The sequence below is a fragment of the Apium graveolens genome, chromosome 5, assembly GCF_009905375.1.
Source record: "Apium graveolens cultivar Ventura chromosome 5, ASM990537v1, whole genome shotgun sequence".
Classification (NCBI taxonomy): Eukaryota; Viridiplantae; Streptophyta; class Magnoliopsida; order Apiales; family Apiaceae; genus Apium; species Apium graveolens.
The window spans coordinates 129,263,601-129,283,516 of record NC_133651.1 but is presented as its reverse complement, the minus strand read 5'-3'; the positions used below and the strand labels follow the sequence as shown (position 1 = coordinate 129,283,516).

Genomic DNA, 19,916 nt, shown 5'->3' with positions numbered 1-19,916 from the left:
ATTATTTTTATTAAAAAATAACCGGGACGGAGGGAGTAAGAAGTAGGGTGAATTGTGATGGGGAAAGAGAGATGCAACGCCTAATATTGCAAACAGATATTCCAAATATATTTGGGGAAGACGTTAATAATCGGCAAAAAATATCAATTTTATAGTGCACAGCCGTCACTATCGTCTTTAAATCCTCATTTTTTTCGAAATTTAAATTGATAATTAATTTAAGCTAAGCAATTATTATACATTATTATATTTATCTCTCTGTTGGTCGCCTCACATAATCTTCGTGACTGATTTACACACATATTCAAACCGCCAATCATTTCATTTCTTTCCCTGAGTTTTCTTTATTTCTATTTTTATAAACTTAAACATAAACATGAATAAATATAAAAACTTAATCTCTGTGTGTATATTATAAATTATTATTATTATTATTATTATTATTATTATATTTAGGGTTACATATTCATGTTTTTCTCATGAAATCGACTCCACAATTAAGCCCTCTCAGATTCGAATTAGCTGCTATTATTCAAAGGTTTATTCGTTTTAAATCAGATTTTAATCCAGGTAATTTGTTATTTTTGTCATTTGTAAATTTCAATTTCATGTATCTAATTGTTGTTAGGGTTTATGTTATGTTGTTATAATTATCCATTGTTATATATCTTTTACATTTTATGTTCATATATGTATTGTGTGTTGTGTAAGTATTGAGGACTTATGGTTGAGTTTTATTATGATTTGCATATGTGTATTCTCCTGAATGTTTTTACCTGTTTTTGTTTGTTGTTTTTGTGATTTTCGGAATTCGATATATTTTGTTTATGCATTAATAGGATTTTGGAACTGAGTATGACTTGTTTGATTTTGGAACTGAGAATGACTTTTTTTTTGCAGTTGTGATCTTTGATGGGGTTTGCAACCACTTGCATTTCTGTTGATTTTAGTTTTTATTGACCGAATATGTTTTTTGAGGGAATTTGGTGTTGTTAGTACGGTTTTTTTTAATCACCGTTTTATTGTTAATAGTTTGGTTTTAAGGGACTTGTGTGGTTAGTTTTGGATATTGCGGTTGATGGTATGATAAAGTGAAAATTTGGCTTACGGGCGTCCGTGGTGGATAATAAGGAGCTCGGAGAGCTAATCACAATGAGATCATGGATTCCTCGAAAGAACGAATCTTCAAATGTGTCCAAGGATTTCTGGATGCCTGATCAGAGTTGTAGAGTATGCTACGAATGTGATTCCGTGTTTACCCTATTCAATCGCAAGCACCACTGTCGTCTCTGTGGACGGGTTTTTTGTGCCAAGTGTACTGAAAACACAGTGCCTGCCTCTCCTGATGATTACAAGATTGGCGGAGAAGAATCAGAAAGGCTTAGGGTTTGTAATTACTGCTTCAAGCAATGGGAGCAGCGGAGTACTCCTGTCACTTCTGCCGTGTCTGCGACCAGCCCGGGCCTCAGTAAATCACCTTCTGCAGCAAGCTTGGCCAGCACCCAAACCTGTGACAGCAGCACCAGCAGCGTAGGTTCAACTCAGTACTCAACAGGGCCATACAAGCATGTACAAATTATATCTAGTATGAGCCCTCGCTCATCTGCTAGATTGGATCAAATAACATGTATACAAGACCAGGCATCCAGTCTTGGAAAATCAGATTGCATTGACACGGAGGATATTGGTTATAGCATGAACAGGTAACTCTTTTTTGAATTTTTGTTAGTTTCCAGTACTAAATATGATTTAAACTGCACTCGTGGCTGTACCAGTATATTTTTTTTCATATGTGTTCCCTTAAAAAAAGCTTTCTTTCACATTTGTTTTTTTTAGTACTATTCATCCACTAATTAAGTCCGTCAATTTTAAAATGACTACAGACAAGGGCGTGCCGTTTATTTTATTTCTTCTTGTGGTTGTAGTTAGTTATGAGGCTGTAGGAAAGGTTTAGTATATGACGAAAATAGTTAAATATTGAAGTGATCACTCAATTATCCTCAATCTATAAAGTCTGCCACTGATGAATTTGGGTTCTCAAGTTCACCACTATATAAATAATAAGTACACTCCGTAAAATCTAACAGAAGTGTTAAATTATCTGTCAGTAGCGTGGCAACAAATTTATTGGACAGCGAGTTGGAAATCACGTGGACGTGGCAGTGACAAAAAAAGAATTGAACACATCATCATCATCTTCTTTAAGTGTATGCTATACTGATATACATACAAAAAAAGACGAATATCTTAATAGGGTCCGCCTTTAATATCTAAATGCAATCTAATCCGGTGTCAATAATTCCGAGATCCGAAACAAAATCGAGATGAAGTTAGAAATTCAATTCAGGAAACACTTCAAATGTTTTATTCGTCTCATCTGTCCATTTGGTAACCATAATCATATTTGCAGGTTGATTCTTCTTGATTTGGTTAGTATATTAGCTTGGTTTGTTTGTGTTTTTTTTAGTGCCATATATCAGCTTCAGAATATGATATTATATTTCAGGAGATAATATGTTATGTATAATAATGTAGAAGGTGATGTGTTTTCATCTGTATTTTTTAATTTAACTGTGTTGCCACATACTGCCAGTTCGCTGCCAAGTCAAGTTTTAACACGTGACAGACGAGAGTTTCAAAAATTATATAGAAAATATAACGGAGTGTACGTCTTAATTTTATAGTGGTGAACTTGAGACCCCGTATATCGATGGCAGACTTGATAAAGTGGTGATTATACAGTTCTTACTTTGATATTTTACCCATAACGAAAATGATACGTTTAAAGTGCAAAAGTTAAGTTTATGCTTGTCTGAATTACTTCGAATAGAGTTTCTAAATTTATGAATATTTTTAGCCAGCATACAGAATTGGAGATCCAGTAATCCAGTAAGAACTAATGTGTACAACATAGGGTTTGGTTTTTGTAGGGGAAGTAACGGTAAAGCCAAAAGTCACTTGCTTTCTCTGTATCCTTTGCCTTCTCCCTGCTAACTGTTCTCTCTCAAATATGATTAGGATGTTTTCTTAAATAAGTTTTTATTTAGTTGTCTATACTCCTTGTTTAGCAGAGTTTCTGTTCTATTTAATTTTTTGGTTGGGACAAATCTTTTGTTATATTTATGTCGATTTTACAAATAGTTATATCTAGGAGCCCATCTTCTGTAGATGGTATACACATTTCCATGCCATAAGTCCTTATCGGGCTACCTATTAAATAATTTTATCATTTGACCACCTTTGGTCCCACTTGCTGTTCATCTTATTTTTATAATCCCATTTATAGTGTCTATTATGTAGATAAATCACCTTGATTGTTGTGATCTTATTAACTATATCTTTCTTATTTATGACACCAGGAGTGATGATGAAGATGACGAATATGGTGTCTATAAATTGCATCCTGAGATCGGGCAGTCAGATGCCTATTACAGTGGTATGCCGTATGATGAGATTGGTCACACCTATGGATCTGATGAACATACTGATGGAGAAAGCATTGATACAAACCACATAATTTCTACACAGCTACCGGAGACTTTAGAGACAGTGGGCCTTGAACCAAGTAAGAAAAATGGAGAAGATGAAGGAAATAACTGTAATGCAAGTGAAGACACACCTCTACATGAGGCTGATGATACACATCCTGAACCTGTGGATTTTGAGAATAACGGCGTACTTTGGCTCCCTCCAGAGCCAGAAGATGAAGACGATGAAAAAGAAGGTTTTCCAATTGAGGATGATGATGATTTCGCAGAGGATGATTCAGGAGACGGGTACCTACGCTCCTCAGACAGCTTTGGTAGTGGGGAGTTCCGTAATAGGGATAGATCAAGTGACTTGCATAAGAAGGCCATGAAGAATGTGGTCGATGGGCATTTTAGGGCTTTGATAGCCCAATTGTTGCAGGTTGAGAATCTTCCGGTGGATGATAGTAAAGAAAGTTGGTTAGAGATTGTTACATATTTGTGCTGGGAAGCTGCCACGCTTGTGAAGCCAGATAAAAGCCAGGATGGAGGAATGGATCCTGGTAGTTATGTCAAGATCAAATGCATAGCTTGTGGGAGTCGTGATGATAGGTAAAAATTATATTTATGCTTAAGATTGAACATTACAATTTGGTTATTTAGTTAAATAAGAATCTTGTCAAAAGATGTAGATGAAGTTTTTCCATTATTATCCATAATTTCTTTTTCTTTTGTTTTTTGGTTTTGCTGTGCTTACTGTAATCTAGATTGTACTATATGGAGTTAGGAGTTGATATATTTTATTTAGGCTTGGCTTGGGACATCTGACGAGTAATTGCATGTTAGAGAGAATGTTTTACTAAAATTACCAGACCTACATATGTGGACAGGAGTAATTCCTTTGTTGATAAAAAAATTGCTTTTTATAATTATAGATTTTCTCTGTCAAAGCAAAAGTTCGTAGGGGCATCATAGTATTAGGTATGTAGGGCAGAATTTTAATAGTAAAATTAGCTTTTTAGAGGTTTAAAAATTAAGTAGTTATGTTAAGTAGCTACCTTTTTACTCAAATTTGTATGAACTATCTAAGGTCCTTTAAAACCCCTAATTTTTTAATTCTATTTCACTCTGGAGTTTAGGACCCACCAGAGATCCTATTTTATAAGTCCATATTTACATTAAAGGAATGGTAGTTTCTTAGGCATTTACCTGCAGTTTAAGCTGAAGGCATTTATTTGTAAGAAATTAACACTTGAAATCTGTAGAATTCGAGTAGAATGTCCTTTCTGATGACTCTACTTGCAAATATAATTTGTGACACTTTAGTGGTCTTCATATCCCTGTCATCATAATTTGTTTTTTGACGAGATTTTATATGTTCATTTAGTGTGGTTGTTAAAGGGGTTGTTTGTAAGAAAAATGTGGCCAACAAGAGAATGGCATCAAAAGTAGAGAAGCCGCGTTTTCTGATACTTGGTGGTGCCTTGGAGTATCAGAGAGTTGCTAATCACCTGTCAAGCGTTGATACTTTATTGCAGCAGGTTTGAACATCTTCCTTTTGAGATGTAGATAATATTTTTCTGCACGTCCACAATGATTAAGAACTATACATGATGTAAATTAAAAAGTGTTTTAGACTCTAGTTTTTGAGTAATATATGGTTTTCAGGAAATGGTCCACTTGAAGATGGCAGTTGCAAAGATTGATGCTCAACACCCTAATGTTCTTTTGGTTGAGAAATCAGTTTCTCGACATGCACAGGATTTTCTACTTGCGAAAGGCATATCACTTGTTTTAAACATTAAAAGGACACTTTTAGAAAGTATAGCCCGTTGCACTGGTGCACAAATAGTCCCATCAATCGATCATCTTACATCACAAAAGTTAGGGTATTGTGACTCGTTTTATGTGGAGAAGTTTATGGAAGTGCATGGCACTGCTGGGCAAGGTGGGAAGAAGCTAACTAAAACGTTAATGTTTTTTGAGGGTTGCCCTAAGCCATTGGGTTGTACTGTAAGTTCTGAACACATCATATATTTTTATCAATTTATTTTGACTTTATGAAAGGAAAACCAAATCTGGGTGTAATAAAGTCTCCGCAGTGTTGCAGATATAGTAATTTCAGTAACTAGCATCAACTTTTCTGGGATGGAGTAGGTGTAAAAGCAGTTTAGTTGGTTGTATTATCAACCATTAATCTAATAACAATGATTTGTATTCCAGATTTTGCTGAAGGGTGCTAATGGGGATGAGTTAAAGAAAGTGAAATATGTAGTTCAGTATGGGGTATTTGCTGCTTATCACTTGGCTGTAGAGACATCGTTTCTTGCTGACGAAGGTGCCTCTCTCCCAGAACTTCCTTTAAGGGCTCCGATAGCAGTTGCATTACCTGATAAACCTTCAAGTATCGATAGGTCTATTTCAACAGTTCCTGGTTTTACTGATTCAGCAACTCCAAAGCTTCAGGGAAATCATAACTTTAGCGAGCCATGTCCGCCCAACATTAACTTTGTATCTAATGTCTCATCATCCTCCAACGCGGCTTCATGCAAAGTTGATGGGCCAAGGCCCTTCCGCTCCAATCACCCTAGCTCCGAACCTCAAAATGCAGAACGATCTGGTAGCTTGATTGATGTTTCTTCTTCTGCTGGTTGCTCTTATCATCCGGAGAATAGCTCTTCAGAAATGCCCACAGCTAATCATGCCTCTAACAAAACGGGTACCTTAGAATCTACTGAGAATAAAACATTAACCATTAATGGTCTTGTGGCAGAAGATGATATACTTTCCAATTGCTTTGGTAAATCAGAAACAATATTGCAGGGTGCTGGTGTTTGTAGTAGTGATGGAACTGTAGTACCTACAAAAAGTTTAGGTGATCTAAGATTCTCCTCATCGGAAAATCATCAGGATGAGGCAGAGCCTCTAAAAGAAGACTTTCCTCCCTCACCTTCGGACAATCAAAGCATCCTGGTGTCTTTATCAACACGTTGTGTGTGGAAAGGAACTGTCTGTGAGCGTGCACAACTCTTTCGGATTAAGTACTATGGAAATTGTGATCGGCCATTGGGGCGGTTTCTGCGAGACCATCTATTCGATCAAGTACTCTCTCTCTCTCTCTCTCTCTCTCTCTCTCTCTCTCTCATACACACACACACACAATACAGTGCACACATATTTTCTGAGCCTTTTTACCTATTTGTACAACTTAAGATGAAAATTGACTATTATACCTTTAAAACAGAATTACCAATGCCGCTCATGTCAAATGCCTTCAGAAGCACATGTGCATTGCTATACACATCGGCAAGGCAGTCTTACAATCTCTGTGAAGAAGCTTCCGGAGTTTCTCTTGCAGGGAGAACGAGAAGGCAAGATCTGGATGTGGCATAGATGCCTGCGATGTCCTCGAATTAATGGGTTTCCTCCAGCCACCCGGAGAGTACTAATGTCCGAGGCTGCATGGGGTTTATCATTTGGAAAATTTTTAGAGCTCAGCTTTTCAAACCATGCAGCTGCAAGCCGGGTTGCAAGTTGTGGGCACTCGCTTCATAGAGATTGTCTGCGGTTTTACGGGTATGCTTGTTTCAAATTAAAATTTAGAAAATTATAGCACCTGTGATGCAATATCCATTGGGCAAACAGTGTGTTCTATGAGAGAAGAGAATCTAAGCATATACTAGATTAAGGTGATTTATACTGAGGTTATTTGACTGGGAAACTGAAAACTATCTTACGTGAGATGTTAGATGCAAGGAGACCTCTAGCAATAGATTACAAGAGATTCTGTTTGGAGAAGTCAACAGCAGTTTATTGGAGTTGGCATAAGCTGGATAAGTATGTATATTATGATTTTCAAAAGTCAGCAAAGTAATTAATGTAATTGTACTAACTAATGTAATTGTCCACTAACCCACCTCCAATCTCAAATGCTTTCTAGTTAGTTGATAATCACATACCCTTTTAAGCAACAGTTCTGTTGTTAGTTGATGTATGTTAATGGTCTAGAGTTAGAAGAAAATATAGGCATAAGAGTCATGGTACAGAGAAGTGGTAAAGGAAGCCTTGACCTGCCCGTGTAATCTAAAATATAGACTCAGTATAATAGTGCTTATATCCTCCTTTCACACCCAGACCCCACATATATCATGCAATATCCCAAAATTTTACAAAATATAGACTGCAAGTCCAAATTACATTGACAATTGACAGATCTAATGGAAGATGTACTGTCTCTGTCATTAAACGCGTTTCATTCATTTTGCATTCAGATTTCTTCTTCTACGTTGTCTTTTTTTTCCCCTGCTGAATGCAGATAATTGTATTGAATTAGTCTAACCACTGCAAACTGTCTTCTAAGACCCTAATTCATCCGGATGGCTGCTGCTTAGGCCTATGCAAAGGTGTTATCTAAATTATTTAGCCATCTAACTCGTCAATATATAATGTTTAGTCGCTACCGCTAAATCTATATAACATTTGTAATTTTTAGGACACTGACTAGCGATAAATACAGGTACAAAGTTTCTAAGTTTTTTGACTGGTCGAGTTAAATTAGTCAACCCAATTCCATTTCTGGAATAGGATATGAAGTTAAAATTTTACTGCTGCTCTTCTCTGTTAGTTTATATTTTATAATTGTATCATCCTCTCATCAGTCGGAAATTTGCAGCTTTGGAAGAATGGTAGCCTGTTTTCGGTATGCTTCTATCGATGTAAATTCCGTTCATCTTCCACCTTCAACTCTCGAGTTCAATTATCATAATCAGGAGTGGTTATCGAAAGAAGCCGATGAGGTGCAACTAAACTTGAATCCGTGTCCCAGTTTAGTTAGCGACTTCAACATTTATTTTGCTTACACTTTGGCTGGTTTATCAATTATAGGTTCACAGCATAGCAGATTGCTTATTTTCTGAGGCGTGTAATGCTCTTTATCAGATCTCTAAAAAAAACTCTGTTGAGACTGTTGACAAGGTATCTGAATTAAAGCACAAAATTGGCAAACTGGAGAGGATGTTGCTGGAAGAGAAAGCAAAATTTGAGGTACTTTGCTTTTGATTCCTCCGTACTTTTTCTTTTTTAAGGATAGATTTGCATATCAAAGACTTTTGGTAAAACACTTGATGCAGTATACTCTATATAGCATTTGACATTGGTTAGTTTTGTATTTTCATGTAGTGGTTTGTTACTTTGTTCGATAAACTAGGAGAAGGGCACTGGTTAGTTTTCACATTTTGTCATAAATATATACAATAGAATTTGACATGGAGAATTTGTATATTCAAAGCCGCTGAAGTAGATAAATCAATTTAAAGCCTCATCATCTCATTTGGTTTAAAATGGAGACTTCAGAATTCTTTACTCTAAAATTCTACAGTAACGGGAACACCGTACCTTTTAAGATTCTTAAAGCAACCAGTGAAATGTGTAATTAAAGTGACTTTCTGAGAGAGCTTACAAGTAAATTTGTGTAATTATGAGAACTCGTATGCATGGTTAAGTATTCTATACAGAAGTGGACATCTAAATCCGACAGTCTTAATCTTAACAAGACATTAAATCTCGACTTAGGTACTTACTATGGAACCACAAAGAAATGGAAGTTCTTTCAGTATTTTTTTGTGTATATGTGAACACACAATTACAAAGAAATGGAATGTTACTCTTTGATGTTTAATCAATTGCTTACAATTTTTGTCAGGAATCACTTCAGAAAGTACTAAAGAAGAATATAATGGTTGGAAAACCGAATATAGACATTCTGGAAATAAATAGATTACGGAAGCAGTTGATTTTTCATGCTTATATCTGGGATCAGAGATTGATTTATGTTTCCAATCTGAACAACAGTATGCAAAGAGATATCGGCAGTTGTGCCTCGAACCCGAAGGAGAAATTAAACAAGTCTGTCGAAAAGCTTGCTGAACCATCTAAAGCCAGTTCAGATGTCAGCTGCTCGGATTCTTCTCTTCAAACTGTGAAGTCCGATGTAGCAGTTAACCAATTAGGACAATCTAATTGTAGTCATCCTGATGGGATTGACAAAGGAGCTATGTTTAATGAGGATAAGAATCGTAATTCGGAGGCCAAGGATTATCAGTGTTCAAACTTAAAGATAGCTGGGAAACATGAAACTTTAGTACCTGTTGGAAATGTAGGAATGATTGTCCCTGATGGGCAGTTTCGGTCAATGGGAAGTTTATCAGACACATTGGATGCTGCATGGTCTGGTGAGAATCATTCAGAAAGTATATCACCGAAAGAGCATGCCTGTAACCCAGACACTGCTAAGTCCACAACTTCTACGGAACCAATCATGAGAAATTCAGAATGTAAAGACAGGTCCCGGGGAGTGGAGGCCGCTTGTTCCCTTGGTTTGTCGTTTCTTGCTGAGGCAGTGAATAACCCCAGTAGTTGGGTAAAGATCCCATTTTTGAATATCTATCAGGCTTTCCAGTTAAATTCATCAGTATATACACAAAAGAGTCGTACATTATGTGAATACAATCCTACTTATATAATTTCATTTATTGAGTTTGTACGTCAAGGTGGTGCGAGAGTACTATTGTCTTCTGGTATTAACGACATTGTTGTTCCAGTTTATGATGATGAACCCACTAGTATTATATCATATGCGCTTGTCTCACCGGAATACCACATCCAAGTGCCTGATGAGCCTGAGAGATTGAATGATGGTTTGGAATCATCGTTATCTTTGCCTATCTTAGATTCAGTGAATCTACTGTCACTCAATTCCTTTAATGGGACAACATCCGAATCCTTGAAAACTCTTGCTTCTGCGGATGAGAGCTTCTTATCCATGTCCAGTTCTCAAGCTTCCTCAGGGTTGGACTCACTCTCATACAACAGCAATATGCATGCTAAGGTTTCTTTTACAGATGAAAGTCCACTCGGGAAGGTAAAGTATACTGTAACTTGTTATTGTGCAAGGAGATTTAAGGCTTTGCGGAAGATCTGTTGCAACGAATTAGATTATATACGGTCTCTTAGCCGTTGTAAGAAGTGGGGAGCGCAGGGAGGCAAGAGCAATGTCTTCTTTGCGAAAACCTTAGATGACAGGTTTATTATTAAACAAGTTACCAAGACAGAACTGGAGTCTTTCATTGACTTTGCTCCAGAATATTTTAAGTATTTATCTGAATCAATCACTTCACATAGCCCCACCTGCCTTGCAAAGATACTGGGCATATATCAGGTATCATTATTTTATTTCTTTTAACTAGCCATTCATTTTATACAGAATGATATGAGAATTTCAATATGGCTAAGATCTCCAACATTTCAGGCTCTGAAGTTATATCAAAGAATGGTCTTAGTTATTGTTGTTTTGCTTCACCATATTAAATGTCATGACTCTGATAAATCCTTTAGAAAGCTCCTAACTAAATCTGTCATTCTATGGCACATATGGTTCTTAGTGTTATGAAGTTCAGGGCATTCGGAAGTACATATTCTTGAACATATCTTTACCCAAACTTTGGATGTTTATCAGTAGAATCATTAACTCTTTTTCCATTTGCGTTGCATAGAATCTCATTTATATGTGTTCTAGTATATATATAAATTAAATGGATAATGCTATATGATGTTTTTTAGTGTTATTGTCATATTTACACTCCTTACATGTTGTATTTATTAACTTATCCAGATTCAAATTGTAGACGATCAAAGCAAATTTTCATAATGACAGTGACATAATTAAATCAATGTGCGATACAAGATTTAGTTGTTACTATGGGGAAAATTTATCCCCGCCTTCCTCACATTTTGGTCTTTAAAAGTAATGGTGTTAAAAGTATCTTTGTAGTTGATACAGATACAATTTTTTCCCTAGAACTTAAAATTATGCTTTATAAAGTATGTATTTATATTGGAGTATTATTATGATATTACAACTAAAACTGTAATTATGCACACAGTAATATCATTATTATCTAATGAATTTATAGTTAATTACTTTAGTAATGCTTACTATAGTAAAGGTGTTAACTATATTACTTTTTAAGTCATTAGATTGTATAGATGTTTCTTGGTGACTTAGTCGTTATGCTTAATCTTTACATAATACAGTTAAATAATTTTATTCAGTACTTGGTAATAATGCTGTGTAATTATGTCAATATATTTAACACAATAATATTATTATTATTAAATAACTTAAAATGTAATGCTTTAACAAATGTTATAGTACAACGTAATATCACATGTTACATGTATTTGATAGCCGCAATGATTTTGTCATACTTTTTACATATAAAATTCAAATCGTCAAGTGAATATGCAAGGTTTACTTTAAGCCGTCTTTTGTGGTGAAAATGAATTGGAGATGTGAGACATAGGGATTAGGGAGTATTTAATGAAATTATATAGTCAATGCTGCCAAGTTAGCACTCAATTTCCATTTTCATTCATAGTAGATGTTTATTTAGCTGAGATTGTAAGACCTCAACAACCCATGCCATATTTGTTTAACTGAGTTTGTAAGGCTTCAGATTATTATCTATGCATTTTTTGGGGTATGCATTTTTTGGTCGACCCCAAAAATTTAGTCGGCGCTTAGGCTCTATAATGATCTTTTCAAAAATTAATCAGAAGTTTTGAGATATACCTATTAATTAGTACATTGATATCTAAATAGGTTATTATATACTCTTAAGTTAGCTATGACCATCCCAAATGCTAATCTCCCCTGGTTTGTACATCAGTGATATTGTTAATAGAAATATACAAAATCCTAGTCATGTGTATCCTTGATATGTTTAAGTTTATGAACAGAGGATCATGTTTTTATCTTAAGTATATATGTTGCATTGTCTCTCACATTATAAATTTAAACGATCATGAAGTATAAAATATATTGACAAACCAAAAGAAACATGTTGGACAACGCTTATGTGTTGTCCTTATTATGTATAATATAGGGAACTTGGTTTTAACCTTACAAGGTCTACCATGGAATGTTTTACAAGGTCTACCATGGAATATTTGGGAGTTGTTTGGAAATGGTTTTCGTTCTACAAGTTCTGTTTTCGTGTTTTCTATCTTGAGTCTCTACGTTTAGACTACGACGTATTGTCATCTGATTGTTTTTATTGTTGCTGTATGTCCTGAAGGTGACTCTGAAACATCTAAAAGGAGGAAAAGAGTCGCGGATAGATGTATTGGTTATGGAAAATCTTCTGTTCAGGCGCAATATCACACGACTATATGACCTCAAAGGGTCTTCTCGTTCACGTTATAATCCTGATTCAAGTGGGAGTAATAAAGTTCTGCTTGATCAGAACCTGATCGAGGCGATGCCTACGTCTCCAATCTTTGTGGGGAACAAGGCTAAGAGGTTATTGGAGAGAGCTGTCTGGAATGATACTGCATTTCTAGCTGTAAGATTTTATTAAGTTATTATGTTCCATATACATTTTTTTGAGCCACTTCTGATAAGATACAGTGTAGAATTTGTGGATTTTATACCTGGGAGTCCCTCCTTCCCAAGGCGTGCTGAAAATCTTGTCATTGTGAGCTAAAATTTTAAGAAACTTATAAGTATGATCCATTTGATGTTTTATCACAGAGTGGAGTATACATTTGTAGTTTGAAACAGAATTAACGTTAACAAAAAGTAATAAGTAGATAGATAGAAGAAAATTGAACTGATATGTGTAATTTATATTGTAGAAAAGAAAACTACATATAGATTTAAAAAATAATAGACACACACATTTTTAAAAAATTGATGAAGTTGTGTATGTCATGAATGATTAAACCCAGATATTGTTACAATTAGCTTAAGCTTTTGTTACCTGGACTCGCCTGGAATTGTCCAACATGGATCTGTCCAAGTGTCACTCTCGACAACTTTTTGAAATTTTACATGTTTTTTGGCCTAAATTAAATATTTAAGTGTCCATACCCATGTCCAAGTGTCGAGCACGGGTCTTCCAGGCAGTCGAGGCAAATTGAAGAGTGGTGCTAACAGAGAGCTTAATGATATTCAGTGATACACATACAATGTTATCCTGCCTTTGAAGTCAAGTGGGGGCTTTGCCTTCATTTGCCACGTGTAAGTATGACCATTATCCTGCCCTTGAAGTTTAGGTGGAAAATGTAGGTGAGGTTGTAAGGATTTGAACAAGGACATTTTTTATATCAAAATTAGAACTTTTGGGGTCTTACCTTATAAATGTCTGTGGTTAATGCTCATTTTCCAGTCTAATTCATTCAAGCTCTTACTGCAGTCTATTGATGTGATGGATTATTCCCTACTGGTTGGCCTAGATGAGGAAAACCATGAGCTAGTCCTTGGTATTATTGACTTCATGAGGCAATATACGTGGGACAAACACCTTGAAACATGGGTAAAGGCTTCAGGCATCCTTGGTGGACCGAAGAATGCATCTCCAACTGTTATTTCTCCCAAGCAATACAAGAAAAGATTCAGAAAAGCTATGGCTGCTTATTTTCTCATGGTTCCAGATCAGTGGTCGCCGCAAACAAATGTATCTAGCGATTCCTTGTCTGACATTGGTGAAGATAGATCACCAGGTGTTACATCTATAGTGTAAAACGTTGATACGAGACATACCAGTTTCTCTCTGTATAGTTTACACATCTTCGACCCGTTTTCCTGTACATTTGCATCTCTGCTTCCAAATTGTAGTGTCGTTTTGGAAATAATTTTTTGCTTGTTATGAATACAGAGCAGCATGGGAATCTCCCGCAATGTTATCTTTTACATTTATTCTGCATAAATAGTTTTTTTTTTTTTGCCAACTCTGCAAAAATAGTTTTACTTAGCTTCATTTGGTTTGAGTTCTTTCTAGTATGTCCTGGAGAGGTGATTGGTAACTACTGAACTTTAATGGTTTGATAAAATTTTCAAGGTTTAACCTCACTCTTGGATAACAATAGGGTTTATGGGAGTGAATGTTTATAGTGATCCATCCGTGAGGTTGTTTGCTGTAAAGCTTTCCTCAAGGTCCTTTTTTGTGTTTTCAGTGTTTCACCCCGTAAATATTTTATGCGTCTATATGTACGTCTTTCTTACTAAGTAAAATTTTCTAGTGCGTGTGAATAGTCTGTTTGCGAGTAAAGTTACCAAGTAAAAAAAGTCGGAATTCTTTATAAAATAGTTTACCGTCGAACTCATTTGAACCAATAGGAATCTACTTTTGTTTAAAAATGCGGAGGCCTGTTGTACATTATGTGAGTACCGAGTAGAATTTAGTTTACTTTTAGCAAGTCAAGGGGATTTTGTCGTAGTAATCAATATTTTGTGAAATCAGTTGCTCAGTCTCATTTTATGCGTACTGTTCTGTTTTGACTAATTCAAGGTCAAATTAATCAAATTTTGATCATAAATTATATATTACATAATATAATTAAAATTAGTTAAAACTTACATATCTCTTCTATATATAATAGCACAATAAGGGGATAATATTTTGAGATTAAAAAGTCTCATTGAAAAGACTAAACTACCCCTATTTTTAATATTTATATAAAAGTTGTATTTTGTGGGAATCGAACTCAAGTTCTTCATTCTTCTATACAACCTCATACCACTACACCACATTATCACATGAGCTTTTTGTCATACACATAATATGTAACTAACTGTGCTCAAGGAATATTTTATTTAACTTTAAAGATAGCTACTTGAATTCCGCAAAAAAAAATTATAATTACTTGAATATTTATACAATTAATTTTAAAGAACTGAATTACAGATATAAAGTTAGGCATTATACATAAATGGATTATTATCTTATTTATTATTATTTTTTAGTTTGAAAATATATCACATATATTTTTAATATATTTTTTATTATAAAAAGTAATTAAAATGTACATATATAATTTTTAAAGAAAATATTGAAAATAGAATTGCCTATATATAAATAATCTAGATTGATATTAAATATTTAGATAAGTTTGAATTATAATAAGTCAATGACTTTTAGTTAATTTTGAATTTGAAATCATAATTTGGCCCATTGTTCAAAAAATACTCGAAATTTGACTACATGACTAGCCGCAAAACATTGTCACATTCTACGTTTAGTAAATTTAAATTACAAGTTCGACGAGAATATCTTACCAATAATGTGAAATTTTTTGATATTTTATATTAATATAAATTGATGTGTTTGAGGTATTTATATGATCAAGTCAATTGATTATTTGTATTAAAATTACTAACTTCACTGGTAGCGCGATAGTGTTTTGGGACTTGTCCCGATTTTAAAAATATTTGAAATTTGATATAAGATCTCACGAGATTTGTTAAAACTACGATGATATATCAAATCGATTTATTTTTCATTTTTCAATTAAAAAACTAGCATTTTAAAAAGAAATATTTTAGATAAACAATATTTATTGATCAAGATAATATTGTACAAATATTTTGAATTATTTTAATATTTTAAATTATTCAAATAAAAGTTATATCTATATTATATTGTAGCATTTGATTCAATATATTTTATACTATTTAAAAAAAATATTGTTCAACAATTTGAAGAAATTAACCAGTTCAACTAATATTTATAAAACTTTATCGGATTGAAAAATATTTAATTTTAGGAGAATAGTATACAATATAATCAAATTATTATAGGAAGAAATATTAAAGTTGTAATGAAAGAAACTTAAAAATAGTTTAAATAACAATATAATTACAATTTTTCCTTCAAATTCTTGAAAAAAATCATGAACATCAATAATATGTCTTACAATATATAATTTATTTTTATGTTACATGATTGATACTCGATCGCGTAAAAAACAAATATGGATTGTTTGTGAGTGATAATGTGAATACCATATATAAATTATTGCAATTTATTTATTACATAATTTTAATTTTTGAATAATTATAAATACATGTTATTTAAGTAATCAATTGTCTCACTAGATATTAATAATGATTATACATGTACATAAATCAGATATTTAACATATAAATAATTGAAACCATCATAATTTCCTAATAAATGTAACATACGATAATTCACATGCTAACATAGACATATATAACTTAATCTTATTTTGTTAAGAATCGTGTAAAAAAACTAACATTTTTCCAAACATATGTTAAATTTCAAAAACTAACATTTTTCATTAAAATCAACTTTTATATTAAATTTTATATTATGATTGCAAGTAATTCTCAATTTTGCTATTCATTTTTTTCTTTTTAAATTGAGTAAAATAATTTTAAGTTCGTAGAGAAATCAGTAATAATATAGACCAGTTATATAGTTTATTTAAATATAATTCAAAATAATTTGTCAACTCTATATTTAACATATATGTTAATTTTTAACTTTTTCTTTACCAACAACATTCTACATATTAAATTTATTTGTTTCATTTTAAACGTACACTGACTATCCTGTTTATATTTATTCATTAAATACAATTATACAACACAAAAAAGAATATATATATTTTTCTTAATGAGCTATATTGGAAACGTTGTGTAATTTAGTAATGTCTTGTACGAAAATGATACACAGATAAATACGTTAGACATTATACAACATTTACAAATAATAATATAACTAAAAATATTATAATTGCATGCATAAAAAAACTCTAGAAAATAACACGTGCCGAACTAATCCTATTTTTAATATTTATATAAAAGATGTGGTTTATAGGAATTGAACTTGAGATGTTTTATTTACCTATACAACCTCGTACCCCTGCACCATATTATCACATGTGCTTTTTATCATACACGCTAAGTAAATATTTTATTTAGCTTTTGAGATAGCTACTTGAATATTTGTACAGTTAATTTTAAAGAATTGAATTTCACATATAAAGTTAGGCATAGTACATAAATGGATTATTATCTTATTTATTAATCATTTTTTAGTTTGAAAATATATCTTATATATTTTTAACATATTTTTTATTATAAAAAGTAATTAAAATGCACGTATATATTTTTAAATAAAATATTGAAAATAAAATCGCTTATATATAAATAATCTTTTTTGGTATAACATATTTATATAAGTTCGAATTATAATGAGTAAATGCATTTTAGTTTATTTCGAATTTAAAATTAGAACTTGGCCCATTATTCAAAAAATACTCGAAATTTGACTACATGATCCGACCGAAAGACGTTGTCACACTCTACATTTAGTATATTTAAATTACAAGTTCGGCGAGAATATATTATCAATAATGTGAAATTTTTTAATATCTTATGTTAATATAAATTAATGTGTTTGAGGTTTTTATAGGATCAATTCAATTGATTATTTGTATTAAAATTACTAAATTCCGGTAGCACATTATTATTTTTGAGACTTGTCCCGATTTTAAAAATATTCGAAATTTGATATGAGATCTCATGAGATTTGTTAAAACTACAATGATATATTAAATCGATTTATTTTTCATTTTTCATTTAAAAAACTAGCTTTTTAAAAAGAATTCTTTTAAATAAGCAATATTCATTGATCAAGATAATATTGTACAAATATTTTGAATAATTTTAAAATTTTGATTATTCAAATAAAAGTTATATCTATAATATATTGTAGCATTTGATTAAATGTATTTTATGCTATTTAAAGAAAATATATATATATATATATATATATATATTGTTCAATTCTTTGAAGGAATTAACCAGTTCAACTCATATTTATAAAACTTTATCGAATTGAAAAATATTTAATTTTAGGAGAATAGTATCGTAATGAAATAAACTTAAAAATGGTTTAAATAACGATATGATTACAATTTTTCGTTCGAATTCTTGAAAAAAAATCATGAATATCAATAATAAGTCTTTACAATATATAATTTATTTTTAAGTTATAACTATGATTGATACTCGGTTGCGTAAAAAATAGATATAGATTGTTTGTCAGTAATAATGTGAATACCATATATATATTATTGCAATCTATTTATTACATAATTTTAATTTTTGAATAATTCATGTTACTTAAGTAATCAATTGTCTCACTAGATGTTAATAATGATTATACATGTACACAAATCAGATATTTAGCATATAAATAATTAAAACCATCGTAATTTACTAAGAAATGTAATATACGATAATTTACATGTTGACACACACACATATAACTCAATCTTACTTTGTTAACAATAATGTAAATAAAAAATTAATATTTTTCCATACTATATATGTTTAATTTTAAAAACTAAAATTTTTCATTAAAATCAACTTTTATATTAACAGTAGTGTAAATTTTATATTATTGTATATTATGACTCACTTCTGCATTTTTTATCTTTTTAAATTAAGTAATTCAATTGTAAGTTAGTAGTGAATTCAGTAATAATATAGCCCACTACATATAGTTTATTTAAATAAAATTCAAAATTTTTGGTCAACTGTGTATACGACATATATGTTTATTTTTAGTTTTTTTTTTGTAAACATACTAATGACATTCTATAGATTAAGTTTAATCATTTCGTTTTAAACGTACACTGACTACCCTTTTTATATTCATTCATTAAATACAAATTATACAACACAAACAAATATATATATATATAAATATATATATATATATATATTGCTTAATGAGCTATATTTGAAACGTTGTGTAATTTAGTAGTGTTTTGTATGAAAATAATACACATTGAAAGCTAAAACATTATAATTGTATGATGCATAAGTAAACTTTAGAAAATGACACGTGACTCGTTGTTATGCTAATTATTAGAAAATATACCTAATTCACTTTAAACTGATCACAGAAAAAAAAACTTGAACTTTATAAGGGAGATCACAAACGAGGCGAATAAAACCAAAAATGTTTGCATTGGTTTGAGCAATATTGTATTATTAATTTTGAAGCATGAAAATAATAAGTAACGTGGAATCACTGAAACATAATTTCAGAAAAGCATGATTGTAAACTGCGAAATTCGAATTGGTGCGATGGGGCTCACAAAAACAGAGCAAGCTTAAGCAATCTGTTACAACTTGCAAAATTATAAATAGCAAAAAGTGAATACGAAATTGTAGAAACCGTTGACAGAGCTAATGACATTTTTACAACCTCAAATGCTTCTTTCTTCTCCGGGATGTCTAATAAGAGAATTGTAATGGTTGATTCATGGCCTCGTCAAGCCTTGAGCAGATCTTTTGGTTGATGCTCTGTTTGCAAGGGGTTTGAAATTTGAATGAATAACATTCCCTAGGCTGCTCTCACAGGTTGCCTTGTAATCTGTAGAAAACACATCCTATTATTTTCATCATCTTCGATGATTTTGAAACATTTATTTCTATATCATTATCTGTCTTAGTTTTTTTGGCCGACTTCTCATAGTTTTGAGTCATTTGTAGTAGGAAAATGCTCGGTGTACAAAATTACATGTGATTGGTTTTAATTAGAATGTGTCATATGTATTCACATCAACAAT

General features: G+C 32.2%; 1 protein-coding gene across 1 annotated transcript; it reads left to right on the top strand.

Moving 5' to 3' along the window:
• The first annotated feature begins 305 nt into the window (after positions 1-305).
• On the top strand, positions 306-14,217 carry LOC141724496 (1-phosphatidylinositol-3-phosphate 5-kinase FAB1B-like). The gene is made up of 12 exons (XM_074526657.1): positions 306-570; positions 901-1,703; positions 3,360-4,079; positions 4,855-5,008; positions 5,136-5,480; positions 5,691-6,569; positions 6,712-7,043; positions 8,140-8,263; positions 8,352-8,510; positions 9,169-10,683; positions 12,602-12,868; positions 13,721-14,217. The coding sequence occupies exons 2-12, from the start codon at positions 1,153-1,155 to the stop codon at positions 14,045-14,047; spliced, it is 5,373 nt and encodes a 1,790-aa protein (XP_074382758.1). The 5' UTR covers positions 306-570; positions 901-1,152; the 3' UTR covers positions 14,048-14,217.
• The last annotated feature ends 5,699 nt before the right edge of the window (positions 14,218-19,916 follow it).